The sequence below is a fragment of the Lepidochelys olivacea genome (genome assembly GCF_965140295.1).
Source record: "Lepidochelys olivacea isolate rLepOli2 genome assembly, chromosome: 5".
NCBI classification, from domain to species: Eukaryota; Metazoa; Chordata; order Testudines; family Cheloniidae; genus Lepidochelys; species Lepidochelys olivacea.
Window position 1 is genome coordinate 12979862 of NC_140415.1, and position 14484 is coordinate 12994345.

The 14484-nt window shown below is 46.8% G+C and overlaps 1 protein-coding gene across 1 annotated transcript in view; it reads right to left on the bottom strand.

Annotated features, from left to right (window-relative positions):
- The window catches only part of PSTPIP2 (proline-serine-threonine phosphatase interacting protein 2), a 55197-nt gene extending 40928 nt beyond the window's left edge, over window positions 1-14269 (bottom strand). The window contains exon 1 of the mRNA XM_084629645.1: window positions 14182-14269. Coding sequence (XP_084485771.1) covers window positions 14182-14214 — 33 coding nt within the window. The 5' untranslated portion in view covers window positions 14215-14269. The remainder of the gene's footprint in view (window positions 1-14181) is intronic.
- Between the last annotated feature and the right edge of the window lie 215 nt (window positions 14270-14484).

Consider the following 14484-nt stretch of genomic DNA (forward strand, 5'->3'; position numbering starts at 1 on the left):
CGATTTATGTTTTTATCTGACTTCTCTGTATGTATGCCAGAAACATAACAGTAAGCACCTATCAGCAGCTCCACTCAGCAGTGCAAGTTACAGAGACATGATACTGAAATAAGAAATAGGAAGGTCTCCCTATTCAGGCCTGGTTTCTGTCTCTCCAGCACTGTTCAGCTCAGGACAGCAGGATTTTTGACACAGCAGGTGATGTACATTTGATATCTGGGTGTTTGCCAGTGGCAAAGGTAGGAATAGAACCTAGGTCTTCTGGTTCCCAGCCCAGTGCTCTGTCCACTGCATCCCTTATAGAGGGCAGAGAGCCTCAGAATTCCCCTTCTCACAAGCTGAATTCAGAGATCTGCAGAAGCAAAGTCAGATGAATAATGTATGTCATTTCAAAGAGGATTTGACACAAGGGCTCGAAATATTTTCCTCTGACTGCCTGAAAGGTTCGTTATGACACATTCCCACCCCTCCCCCAATCACCACCAGCTCTGTACTCTGTTTTGTATGTTGTAAAAACATAATAGAGCCATTTAGAGGGATTAAAACACCCTGGATATTGGAACGAGAGGCAAGACAGTAACAGCACTCCGATGCACACTAGGTTAGTGCTAGGGATCTGAATTCAGGTGCAGACTGCATTAAAGTCTCCTGAGCTCTTTGGCAGGATAGTTTGGCTGCTTCTGAACCAAACCAACAAAAGCTCTGTCTGGTTTTGTATCCAACCCAGAATCAAAGCTGTAAGTTCAGGCTCAGATCCAGGAATCCGACTCCGCTGAAAACCTTAAGGGGGTCAAAGTTAAGAGTCACAGGTGCACATAAAATGAAGAAAGGCGGAGAGTGGGGACTCCACCCTTTACTGCCAGAAGCTGGGAGTGGAAAACAGGGGACAGATCACTCAGTGATTGCCTGTTCTGTTATAGACTCATAGACTTTAAGGTCAGAAGAGACCATTGTGATCATCTAGTCTGACCTCCTGCACATCGCAGGCCACAGAACCTCACCCACTCCTGTAATAGACCCATAACCTCTGGCTGAGTTACTGAAGTCCTCAAATCATGCTTTAAAGACCAAGTTACAGGAATTCACCATTGACACTAGTTTAAACCTGCAAATGACTCATGCTGCATTAGAAGGCGAAAACCCCTGAGGGTCTCTGCCAATCTGAACTGGGGGAAATTCCTTCCTGACCCCAAATATGTTAGACCCCGAGCCTGTGGGCAAGACCCACCACTATCTGGAATAATTCTCTGTAGTAACTCAGAGCCCTCCCCATCTAGCGTCCCGTCTCCAGCAGTTGGGGATTTTTGCTAGGCAGTCACTGAGGGGCTACATGCCATTATAGGCAGTCCCATCATGGCATCTCCTCTGAAGCATCTGGAGTTGGCCACTGTCAGCAGACAGGATACTGGGCTAGATGGCGATTGGTCTGACCCAGTAGGGCCGTTCTTATGGTCGCTCATGATTATTTTAAAGGTAACATGCAAAGGGTGACTCTGCCTTTGTTTTTTACCTGATTCTTATTATTTGTATTGCAATAATCCCACTGTGAGAGGTGCGGTGCAAACACAGACCAAAAAGATGGCCCCTGCCCCAGTGTAAGTATAAGGCTTTGCCAGTAAATGTACCTAAAAATATAATAGCCTAAAAATGTGAATTTAAACCAGTATCGTTAAACTGGTGTAAATCCCTGGGTAGGACACTCCTATTCCATTATAAGAGTGGGGTTGTTTCCATCTGATCTGGAGTTAGTTATGAATAGGTTTAAGTTAAAGCAAAACCAGCCACTCAACTGAACTAAGAGAGGCCCCCATGGGATTTGCACTGATTTAACTAATTTAACTTAACCAGGGCAGGTCTGCGGGAAGACAAACCCAAAGACAAGAGAGAGCAGGTGCAGACAAATAGAGAGATGGAGAGCACAAGGAAACCATGAGACAAAGGGGACAGGCAGTGGTCTCAGCCCAGCAGCTGCCTAACAGTCCAGTTTCGGAAGGTGTCACAGCAAAGGAAGACGGAAGAGGAAGTGGATTTGTGGATGGGGGGGGGGGGTTCGATGAACAAAGGAACCCTGAAAGGCTTTTTGTTGTTTGTGGTGGGGGGCACAGGAGAATTTTTTGGTTATTTGTAAAACTTTACAACTATCAGGGAAGTTTCCCTAGTTCTACTAAAGGACCTCTTGGGGCTCTCAGAGGTGAGTACCGGGAGCTCTGGCACCTCAGTAAGGGGCAGAGATGATACATCTTTAACTATGATGTTCTTTCTCCCTAATGTTTATTATGCACTGGAATTTAATGGGTATGAAAAATCAGTTTTAAAAAGCACGACTATGCATCCCTTCCACCCTCAATCATTCAACCTAGCCCTATTCAAGTCAATGGGACATTTGTCATAGAGTTCAATAGGGCCAGGATTTCACCCTCAGCCCCTTGGTTTGACACAATTTTACTAGTTTCCCAGCAGCAAGGCTTCCAGGGCAGAGAAAACCTGAATTCCTACGTAAACTAACAAGCACGTGACGGGAAATGTTTTTGTTCACAATCTTGTAGGATATATACAGGGAGCCTTAATATAGCACAAGTTCAGTTCTCACCCCTCACCCACCTTCTTAGCTCTCGGCTAGAGCTATTAACAGAAACCCAGAAATGCTTTACAGCGTTATCCACGGAAACGCTAAAAACAATTTCAAGGTGACAAATCAGCAGCTGATGTTTCCAGATTCTGCAAAAGATGCACAGGATTCCAAACAAATGGAAACTAATATTTCAGCCATTTCCAAAAAACATGCTCAGAGCTCCAAGCTGCAAGGAGCCATTTACCAATACGAGTGGAGGGCACCTAGCATCCAGGTCTGCTATATTCCACGTGTACAGAGCTGTTTCGAAAGTTAGACTCCTAAATCACTTATGCACATTTGAAAATTTTACCAGACATCTCCTCCTGAAGCATTTTCCCATAAATGCAAAGCATGAGGACGAAAACCCTGCTTTCAAAGTTCAGGATTGCATTCCACTAGGTCATCCTTTGTCTGTTTTATAGCAATTAAATCGTTGTTATTGCTGGTTTGATTTACAGGCATCCAAGACAATAATTAATGTCCAGTTAGTAGACATCAATAATTAATGCACCAGTTATGTGCCCTGCAAAACAGACAGAAGACAAATAGATACTTAGATATTTGGTTACTATTTATTCAATACTCAAACCACGGTCAGCAAAAAAAAAAAAAAAAAAAAAAAAGAGCCAAGGATTTTGCCTGCCAAATTACCTGAAATATTCGGGGTGTGGGAGGAAAGAAACTGGTTTGGGGAGAAGCAGGCACCGAAATTCAGGAAGTGATAAAAAAAATAAATAAAAGAACAGGCCGAACAATATGAGATGAAAATGACAAGTTGCAAAAACTTTGCTTGTTCAATTGGCAGCAATTGCTTCAGGAAAGGCCAACGGAAAATAGAAGAATGGGGAAAAGATTGTCTTCAGCCGGTTTCTTTTCCATTTATGTTCCATTTGTAGAGGCAGCTTTACATTAATAACTGATCTTTTGCTTCTGGACTTGGAGTGTCACTCAGTGAAGGGCATAACTAAGAATCCCTGACACAGCTTATGTCTACAATGTTTGCAGTGAATATGGTGATTTAGAGACAAGAGACCTCTCTGCCCTATAGAGTTTAGACCTAACAGGACAAGTGAGAAACAAGGTGGAGTGAAGGAAAGGGTAATGAAAATAACATCATGTGGTTGGTTTTGCAACAATCCCCTCCACAAGTCCACCAGCAAGAAGTGAGCCTGAGACATTCACCCTCAAAGCACGGACCTCTAGCACTGGACCTAAAGGAGTGCCTTCATTAGCTGGTAGCAGTAGTAGACTCTTATCCTCTATAAGTCAGCGACAAGAGGGGCACATCACACGCACTGAGCCAGCATCTTTCAAGTTGGTTTTTTATTCATGCATATTGAAGGAGCTGCACTCTCAAAATGTTTGTTTATAAGCTACAGGGACAATACTTGGAGAAAAGTTGTGAGAACAGAGGTGAAGAAAAAAGCATGAAGAACAAAGGGGAACAGAAGAAAAGCATATGGACAGTGGAGCAAGTGGATGAGACTGGAAACAGAAGGGGACTGTGAGGCCAGGTAACAAGGGATGGTTGCACCATCTGAACTGTGTTTACTAGTAAATGTATAGTCTTCACCTAATCTGAAACCTCAAGCTACTATTTTTCAGATGAAAACAATACATAAACAGCTTTGTGTGGCAGCTCTTTGAATTCTAATGTCACGCAAGAGGATCAGTGCAGACAGACAGATGGGGATACAAAATAAGCAGTTCACATCAAAATCAAGTGGAAGTTGGTTGGCTTGGTTAACAAGGTAGTGACTTTGAAGGACTCACTGTCCTTCTGTGCTTTATCAGTGAAGCATCACAACGGTTCCTTCCTTTACCACAACACTCACTGGGGGTCAGGGATAGCTCAGTGGTTTGAGCATTGGCCTGTTAAAGCCGGGGTTCTGAGTTCAATCCTTGATGGGGCCATTTAGGGATCTGGGGGAAAAAAAATTGGGGATTGGCCCTACTTTGAACAGGGGGCTGGACTAAATGATCTCCTGAGGTCCCTTCCAACTCTGATAGTCTATGAGACCTTTTGGATAAGTTAACCAGGAGGTCCTAGCTGAGTACAGCTGGAAATTGGTGAGCACCTGTGACATCAAGAAGGCCCCACCAGCCAATCAGAATGTGGCTTTGGACAGTCAGCATCCACAGCTGTACTTTAATGGATGCTCTTTTGTACCTGCTGTCATTCAGTGGTGACAGTTCAGACCGGTCTAAACTAAGAAACTCTGTATTCGCAAAAAGAAAAGGAGGACTTGTGGCACCTTAGAGACTAACCAATTTATTTGAGCATGAGCTTTCGTGAGCTACAGCTCACTTCATCGGATGCATATCATGGAAACTGCAGCAGGCTTTATATATACACAAAGAATATGAAACAATACCTCCTCCCACCCCACTGTCCTGCTGGTAATAGCTTATCTAAAGTGATCATCAGGTGGGCCATTTCCAGCACAAATCCAGGTTTTCTCACCCTCCACCCCCCCACACAAATTCACTCTCCTGCTGGTGATAGCCCATCCAAAGTGACAACTCTTTACACAATGTGCATGACAATCAAGTTGGGCTTTCTCACATCCCCCCCACCCCCATACACACACAAACTCACTCTCCTGCTGGTAATAGCTCATCCAAACTGACCACTCTTCAAGTTAAAATCCAAGTTAAACCAGAACATCTGGGGGGGGAGGGGGGTAGGAAAAAACAAGAGGAAACAGGCTACCTTGCATAATGACTTAGCCACTCCAAGTCTCTATTTAAGCCTAAATTAATAGTATCCAATTTGCATTGCAAATTGGATACTATTAATTTAGGCTTAAATAGAGACTTGGAGTGGCTAAGTCATTATGCAAGGTAGCCTGTTTCCTCTTGTTTTTTCCTACCCCCCTCCCCCCCCAGATGTTCTGGTTTAACTTGGATTTTAACTTGAAGAGTGGTCAGTTTGGATGAGCTATTACCAGCAGGAGAGTGAGTTTGTGTGTGTATGGGGGTGGGGGGGATGTGAGAAAGCCCAACTTGATTGTCATGCACATTGTGTAAAGAGTTGTCACTTTGGATGGGCTATCACCAGCAGGAGAGTGAATTTGTGTGGGGGGGTGGAGGGTGAGAAAACCTGGATTTGTGCTGGAAATGGCCCACCTGATGATCACTTTAGATAAGCTATTACCAGCAGGACAGTGGGGTGGGAGGAGGTATTGTTTCATATTCTTTGTGTATATATAAAGCCTGCTGCAGTTTCCATGATATGCATCCGATGAAGTGAGCTGTAGCTCACGAAAGCTCATGCTCAAATAAATTGGTTAGTCTCTAAGGTGCCACAAGTCCTCCTTTTCTTTTTGCGAATACAGACTAACACGGCTGTTACTCTGAAATCTGTAGTCATAATTTACCATCAATGCGACTCCTGTAGGAACAGGACTCAGCCTTTGGTTTTGTTATTTTTAGCCAACGTGTTGCTGAGCCCAATCGCACAGTTAACCCTTTCCTACCCACCAGCCATGATGCTGGTCTACCCTACAGAGTCCACCCTTGCTAACACCGGTGGAGAAGTATAGCTACCAAAAAGAAAAGGAGAACTTGTGGCACCTTAGAGACTAACCAATTTATTTGAGCATGAGCTTTCGTGAGCTACAGCTCACCTGATGAAGTGAGCTGTAGCTCACAGAAGCTCATGCTCAAATAAATTGGTTAGTCTCTAAGGTGCCACAAGTCCTCCTTTTCTTTTTGCGAATACAGACTAACACGGCTGTTACTCTGAAACCTATAGCTACCAAGTTTCCCGGGGCAGACACAGCCTTACAGAGAAGTTCTTATTCTCCCAGGGTATCGTCCTCATCGTTCACACAAGGTCAGTAGGTTTAGTGGAGTAAAGCTCTTCTTCCTCTTGCTTTTTTCAGTAAACGAAGAGGAAAAAATGAAAGGAGGAAGTTGGAGCGCTAACGCTGCATGCAACAGCTAGCACAGCAATGATACACAGATAACGGGTCGAAGCCAACGACCTGAGAACCTAAAACCAAATCCCTCTTTAAACGTACTTCGTTGGCTTCTCCTTCCATCACTCATTCCCCTCCCACACCCATCTGCACCCCCCACCAAGCAGTCCTGGCCAATCAACAGTCATTAGTACTTAGATCATAAGCTCTTTGAGGCACAGACTGTCTTTTCATCCTGTGAGCCTAGCACAAAGGGGCCCTGATCCTTGACAGTACCTAGAAGTGTCATTCACAACACAAATCCAAATAAATAATAATGCACTGTAACCCTTGAATCCTTGGCTCAATGCTGTCATCTTTATTACACTGAGAGTTTTGCCAAATGAAAAACTGCAAATTAGGGGGATAAATGTTGGGAAAATGAGGAGATTTTATACATATATGGTGGACATCTGCAGTCATTAGAGGATGCTGAATGCAATTTATAACCAACTATCACAAATTAATGGATATTAATTACCAAATGATCCTTTGGCAATCTACTGGGGCTTCCCACCAGAAATGGTCACACACAATGAAATGAGGAATTAATCTCTTATCTGCTAGTAGCTGATAAGCTTCTGATAGCCTCTGTTGGAAAAAGAAAAATAGTCCAACTCTAGAGGAATGGTTCAAACAAAGGTGGCTGTCACTGAAAAATTAATGCATCAATTATGTACCCTGCAAAACAGACAGAGGACAAATAGATACTTAGATATTTAGTTACTATTTATTCAATATTCAAACCACGGTTGGCAAAAAAAACCCAGCGCACCTGTCTGATTTGTTTGAATATTAACAGTTGAGAGATGTGCCTGCTTTGTTAAATACATGTCATCAGAGATTTCACTCAATTTAACTAAATCACTAGAACTTTAAATGGGCCATCTTGATTATCACTACAAAAGTTGTTTTTCTCCTGCTGATAATAGCTCATCTTAATTAGTCTCTTACTCTACCTTTTCATGTTCGCTGTATGTGTATACATATATCTTCTTACTCTATGTTCCATTCTATGCATCTGATGAAGTGGGCTGTAGCCCACGAAAGCTTATGCGCAAATAAATTTGTTCGTCTCTAAGGCGCCACAAGTCCTCCTGTTCTTTTTGCTGATACAGACTAACACGGCTGCTTCTCTGAAAAGTGTAAAGATGCTCACTCTGTAGCATGCTGACACCCCGTCAGATAAAGAGATCCAGTGATTATAGTACTGTATAATGTTTCTCTAAACAAAAGCTCACTGTTGTAATGTTTACTGTACTGGCTCTGATATTTACATGGCTAGGATAAGCAAACCTGTTAAAACTTCCTAAATATAGAAATAGTTAAAAAGCCAAACCAAACCAAACCACATCAACAACAAAATCCCTGCAGATTAGACTGTAATCATGCTCAGGTAAAAGCCATCTCTTCCAGTCTGTTCGTAAAGTGCCATATATAGCAGGATTAAGAATCTAGCTGCATGTCCATTACAAGCTTTGACATTCCGGTGTTCAGAATCCACAATAAAACTTCCCACCAGGCTGACAGGGGACAGCAACATACTGGAACTGGAGCATTTTGAAAAAGGAGGGGGATGAGGAGGGTGGAATGGACTAATAATCGCAGGTACTACTGCAATCAAATCCTGTCAACACATAGGACTGAAGGCCGGTCTACACTGAAAACTGACATTAGCCTCTTACAGTTGGTATGGGTACTTCCACCTTTTCATGTTCTCTGTATGTATATCCTCTTACTATACGTTCCATTCTATGCATCCGATGAAGTGAGCCGTCGCTCACGAAAGCTCATGCTCAAATGAATTCGTTAGTCTCTAAGCTGCCACAAGTCCTCCTGTTCTTTTTGCTGATACAGACTAGCGCCATTGCTACTCTGAAAATTGGCAAAGCTGTGTCTCTCGACGGTGTGAAAAATCCACACCCCTGAGAGCTCTAGCTATGCCAGGGGTGGCCAACCGGTGGCTCCGGAGCCCCATGCGGCTCTTCAGAAGTTAAGAGGCGGCTCCTTGTAGAGGCGCCGACTCCAGGGCTGGAGCTGCAGGCGCCAACTTTCCAACTCTGCCCCAGGCCCTGCCCCGACTCCACCCCTTCCCGCCCCCTCCCCTGAGCCTGCCGTGCCCTTGCTCCTCCCCCCGACCCAGAGCCTCCTGCACGCCGCGAAACAGCTGATTGGCAGGTGCAGGGAAGGAGGGGGAGGTGTTGATCGGCAGGGCCACCGGTGGGTGGGAGGCACTGGGAGCGGGGTGGGGAAGCTGATGGGGGGCTGCTGACCGTATTACTGTGGCTCTTTGGCAATGTACACTGGTAAATTCTGGCTCCTTCTCAGGCTCAGGTTGGCCACCCTTGGGCTATGCTGACCTCACCCCCGATATAGACAGCACTAGGTCTAAGGAAGAATCTTCTGTCAACCTAGCTACCACATCCCAGGGAGGTGGATTAATTGCAGCAATGAGACAGTACCACTCCCATCACTATAGTGAGCGTCTACACTGAAGCGCTGCAGCTGTGCCACTGTGGACATAGCCAGAGAGTAACTTTACTCGTGTGAATAGTGCCATTGAATTCCGTGGTACCACGCACACGACCTGACTAACTCACAAGACGTAAGTGCTGACCGGATCGGGCCCTGCGTGATTCACAAATGAACAAGGCTCGTGCACCATACGACATTCTATAGTCTTTTATTTTGACATGTGTGGGCTAGTCGAACCAATCAAAAATGTTATGTGGAACTTCTTTCACGGCAATGGAAAATTATCTTTTTGAACAAAATGAATGCACGCGCGCGTGCGTGCACACACAAAATGTCAACCAAAATTAGATGTGTGTAGTTTACAAAAAAAAAAAAAATAGAAACAAAAAGTTTTGAAATTTGGGGGGAAGGTTTTGTTTTGGTGGGGGAAGAATATGCACTTTTTATACCCCGCCCTCCATTATTCTAGTAGAAGGGCGGGGAAAAGGTGGTTTTGCTCTGCTGACAAAATGAAATTTAAAAAAAAAAAATGTTTTAAGTATCTGAAAATTTCAAAAAGCTTCGTTTCAGAACTCGAAAATACAACAAATTTTCATTTAAAAAAAATGACTGGAAATTTCAAATGAAATTCTTTTCATTCCTTTCAAAATATTTCACAAAATCTATTTCTCTTTTCCCCACCAGCTCCATTGATTAGTTTTATTCATTTAGGATATTTCCTAACTGAACTGCAGCAGATCTTCTCCAAGAAACAGAAGATTACTCATGAGAGACACACACACCCCTACAGCAGTCGTTTTCAAACTTCTTTTCTGGCGACACAGTTGAAGAAAATTGTTGATGCCCGTGACCCAACAGAGCTGGGGATAAGGGGTTTGGGAGGGGCTCAGGGCTGGGGCAGAGGGTTAGGGTGCAGGGGTGAGGGCTGCGGGGTGGGTCTGGGAATTAGGGGATTCAGGGTGTGGGAGAGGGCTCTGGGCTGGGGCAGGGGGTTGGGGTGCGGGAGAGGGTCAGGACTCTGGCCTGGGAGTGCAGGCTCTGGGGTGGGGCCAGGGATGAGGGGTTTGGGGTGCAGGATGGGGCTCCAGGTTTGGGGTGGGCTCAGGGCTGGGGCAGGGGCATGGGCATGGGCTTACCTCCGGCAGCTCCTGGTCAGCAGTGCAGAGGGGGTGCTAAGGCAGGCTTCCTGCCTGTCCTGGCACCATGGACTGCACTGCACCCTGGAAGTGGCCAGAAGGAAGTCCGGCTCCTAGGCGGAGGCATACAAGTGACTCTGTGCAGCTCTCGCCTGCAGGCACCGCCCCCCCAGCTCCCTTTGGCTGGGAACTGGCCAATGAGAGTGCAGAGCTGGTGCTCAGGGCAGGGGCAATACACGGAGCCCCGTGGCGCCGCCGCCTAGGAGCCGGACCTGCTGCTGGCCACTTCCGGGGCGCAGCGCTGTGTCAGAACATGTAGGGACTAGCCTGCCTTAGCCAGGCAGCACCGCCGACGGGACTTTTAATAGTCCCGTCGGTGGTGCTGACCAGAACCGCCACGACCGAGTGCCTGACATTCCGCGACCCAGTACCGGGTCACGACCTGCAGTTTGAAAACCACTACCCTACAGCACTTGGCTGCTAACCACAAAACCCCTGACCCCTTCTTTGAAAATGCAAGGGGAAAGGAAGAGGCCAGGTGGGGTTGCTGCTGAGAACTTATTTGGGAGGAGCTCTACCCCAGCTGGCAATGTAAAACACATTGCTAAACCAGTGCTGCAGGCGCTTTCATCACTAAGGGGCTCTGACTCCTCAACAGGGAGAAGGAGATGGGGACAACATTTTCAGAAGCGTCCAGCATTATTATTATTTATTATGTGTATTGTGGTAGCACTTAGAGGCCTCAGTCCTGAACCAGGACCCCATTGTGCTAAGTGCTATACAGACACAGAACAAAAAGCTGCCCCCAAAAGTTGACAATCTCAGTAGATTTGGGTGCTCAGCTCCCCCCGTCCCCCTCCCTCAGGCCTGGTTTTCACTAGTAGTCAGCACTTACAGCACCCTTGGTTTCCAAGTGGAATTTGGAGCACTGAGCACCTCTGAAAAGTAGGCCTTTGATGGTCTCAACCTGAACACCCAAGACCCGAGGCCTCCCAACTAGAGATGTCGAGCAGGGGGTTGGACTAGATGACCTCCTGAGGTCCCTTCCAACCCTGATATTCTATGATTCTATGTGCGAATATCAGATTTTTTTCTTTCATATTTCTTTGTAACTAAACAATTCGGAAACAAGACACCAATTCCAAAAACGTTCCAGTGTTGACGAAGCAGCTTTGCTCTCTGGGGAAAAAAGTTTTGGCTAAAAACGTTCAGCCAGCATCAGTGGAGATGTTTTGTAAACCCTTCCTGAGACAGGGGAGGGAGAGCGAGCAGTGTGTGGCCGGGCCAGAGGAGGAGGGAATTTGGGAGATTCTGTTGTATTTCCCTTGGGTGTGAAGGCACGCAGGTTTACGCAGCATTTTCCCTTGGCCCCAGAAAACCTCCCCCTGGGCTATATGAATATATGAATGCTGAATATATTCATATATGAATACATGAATGCATGGAAGGCCCGAGTGCCTTCCATGCATGGATTTCCCCTTCTCGTGCAGAAGGGCGGATCAGCCCCTGCTGTGATACCCTTCCCCCGTCACTGTAGTAGAGGAAACTCCATGCTGGGGAGTCTCGAAGGGTGGGGAGAGTAGCAGGGGAAGAGACATACATCATTCTCCTTTGGCCTCTGAGGGCCTTAACAGGAAAAGATATTTCAGCCCCCAGCCTTTCCTGCATAGCCCCTCTGGGGACACAGACACTATCAGCAATCTAATGGAGCCAGGAAGCAGAGGGCTGCCCAGCCAAGACCACAGACACAGGGCTCTGAGAAGATGGTCCTGGCTCTTCCAACTAGGGTTGGAGGGGGGGGGGGCACAGAGGTGACTCCATTTAGAGATTTCCTCCCACAGAGCCCCCTCCTGCAGCTTTTCAAAACGGGAGGGGATGATCTGATGCCCCATTTTTAACTTAAGGGCTTGTCTCCACTGCAGTGCTAGTTCAAGGTATAACTTGAGCACCGCCCCTAACCTCACTCCGGTCCACACACAAAAATCTCTAGCTTGGGTTAGGTGCTACGTTAAACTTGAGGTAGCTGACCTGTCGGGGGGGCTCAAGCGAGTAACGCAGAAGGAATGCAGCTGCTCTGGGTGACTAATCTAACCCATCTGGGTTATCTTGTGGTAGGGTTGCTGTCGCTCAAGCTAGCGAATTTGACTGTACGTGACCACAAAGTAAGTTTGAGTCAAGACATTCCCTTAGTCCACAGTGACTTCAGAGACAGGCAAACTGCTCAGAGGCCCGTTTTTTCAAACCTCTCTAATACTTTCCCTACACATGCACTTGATGGCTCATTCACACACCCTTTTTCCCAGCCCTCTCTAAAATCCTAGGGGTGAGGAGGATTTAGTTGAATTTACTTTTCAGAGGTGAGGTTGTTTTTTTTTTTAAACACACAGCCCTGGATCTCACAGACCTCCTTCCCTACCGATGAAGTTCTGTGGCACATCTACAAAACAGAGCAAAGATAAAAAGGGGTGTCGTTTATAGCTGAAAAACGAGGGTGAGGCATGAACCAACGCTTATTTTCATACTTTTTCCCAATACATACCTTGTGTTTGCATACCGATTGTGCCATGCTACAGGCCGAGACAATGGACCCATTACAACACTCAGAATTTACACCTCACTTTGCAAACCACAGCAGTCGCATTCAGCTAATCCAGCCAACCCCTAAGCAGACTTCAGGGAGGCTGCTCTGTGCTTCTCAGTCGGGCTAACATCCTTGTGAGGTAGGGGAGGCGTCATTAGCCCCATTTTACAGATAGCCTTTTGGTGCTGCCATTCCCTAAGGATGACCTTTTCAGAAGTGCCCACCGATTTTGGGTGCCTCAGAATTAGGGTGTCCAGATCTAGGCACCTGGATTTTCATAGGTGCTGCATACCCACTGCTCTGACTGCCTGTCACTGGAGTTGTAGCCACTCAGCACTTGGGCACCCAAAAATTAAAGAACTCAAAGACAGTGGAGCAATCCAGGCTCAAGTGGCTTTCCTAAAGACCACACACCATTTAGTGTAAGAGCAGAGAATCAAACGCCAGAGTGTCTAGTTCCTACCCCTGCGATTAGACTATGTCAAGGGACCAGAAAGTCAGTTTCCATCATCTACCCTGTCCTGGCAAGTTACTTCATGCAGGCAGACCCCTGCACCGAGCCCAGCTGACTACATCCTGTCCCCAGTGGAGAGACAGCTCACAGGAGCGATTGGATCTGGCTTGCGGAGCAGCTTGTAGGAGATCAAGGCCATAGAAGTGCTATATGACTATATATAATATTATATATATAGCGGCTGCTCATACCCCTTCCCTCCCTGCCTGACCCAGCTGCCAGGGACAGGGGCCCAGGGTGCCAGAGGGCAGGCACAGCAGGAGGACAGAGCCCCTCTTGGGCAATCTGGGGGAAGGGGGGAGCATTTGACCCTGTGTGCCCCCCCGTTGGTTGAAATCCTGGTCCCATGGAAGTTAATGGCAGAACTCCCATTGTCTTCACTGGGACCCGAATGTCCCCCAAGTGCAGACACCGAGGGACGGTGTCACTCACCACAAAACTGCAGCCACTTCTGGGGTGCCGCACAGCCACTGCTGGACAGCACACAACAAAAGCCACACAAACAGTAAGCAAAGAACACCCCGTCCAAGGAAAGCTGCAGCATATGGCATCCAAACGCCACAGAGGACCAGCCAGCTGCAGTTACTGCCTGGCAGGCAATTTTAACCATGAACATTATTTACTTTATGAGCCACAGAAACCCTGGCGCTCCTCTCCGGCTGTGCATCAGAGGTCTCCAAGATGACATGCATTAAAGCAGAAGCCAGCCTACTCCAGCTGAGGGAAAGCAGGATCAGAAAGGCTGGGACAAGCAGGCAGCTCCAGCCCAGGGCATTCTCCTTAAAGGCTCTTGGGAATCAAGAAAAGCCCAATTTGGTACTAGCTTCATTCCAGCTCCTCTTTCCCCAGGCCAGCTGTTCCCCCACCCACGACACCTCCCAGCCAGCTCCCCCTCTCACCCAGAAGTTCCCCTTGAACAAAGTCTCCTTCATGGTGCAGGAAGGGCTGCAGCAGAGTCCCCCAGCGCCCCAGGCTGCAGAGTCTGAGCCACACCAAGAACCGAGAACTTTTTAGTTCCTCCTCAATCCCTGGCGCCTGCCGCTGGCTCCTCTGGGTCCTAAACCCCAAAGCCAGCAACCAGCCACCCTGCTTTTTCCTCTCCTCCCTGCCAAAGCAGCGATTATCTGCAGGGGATTGCAGGACTTTCCCCTTTCCTTTCTGGGCTTGTTTCCTTTTTAGTGGCTCTTTTCTTGAGGAAGAAG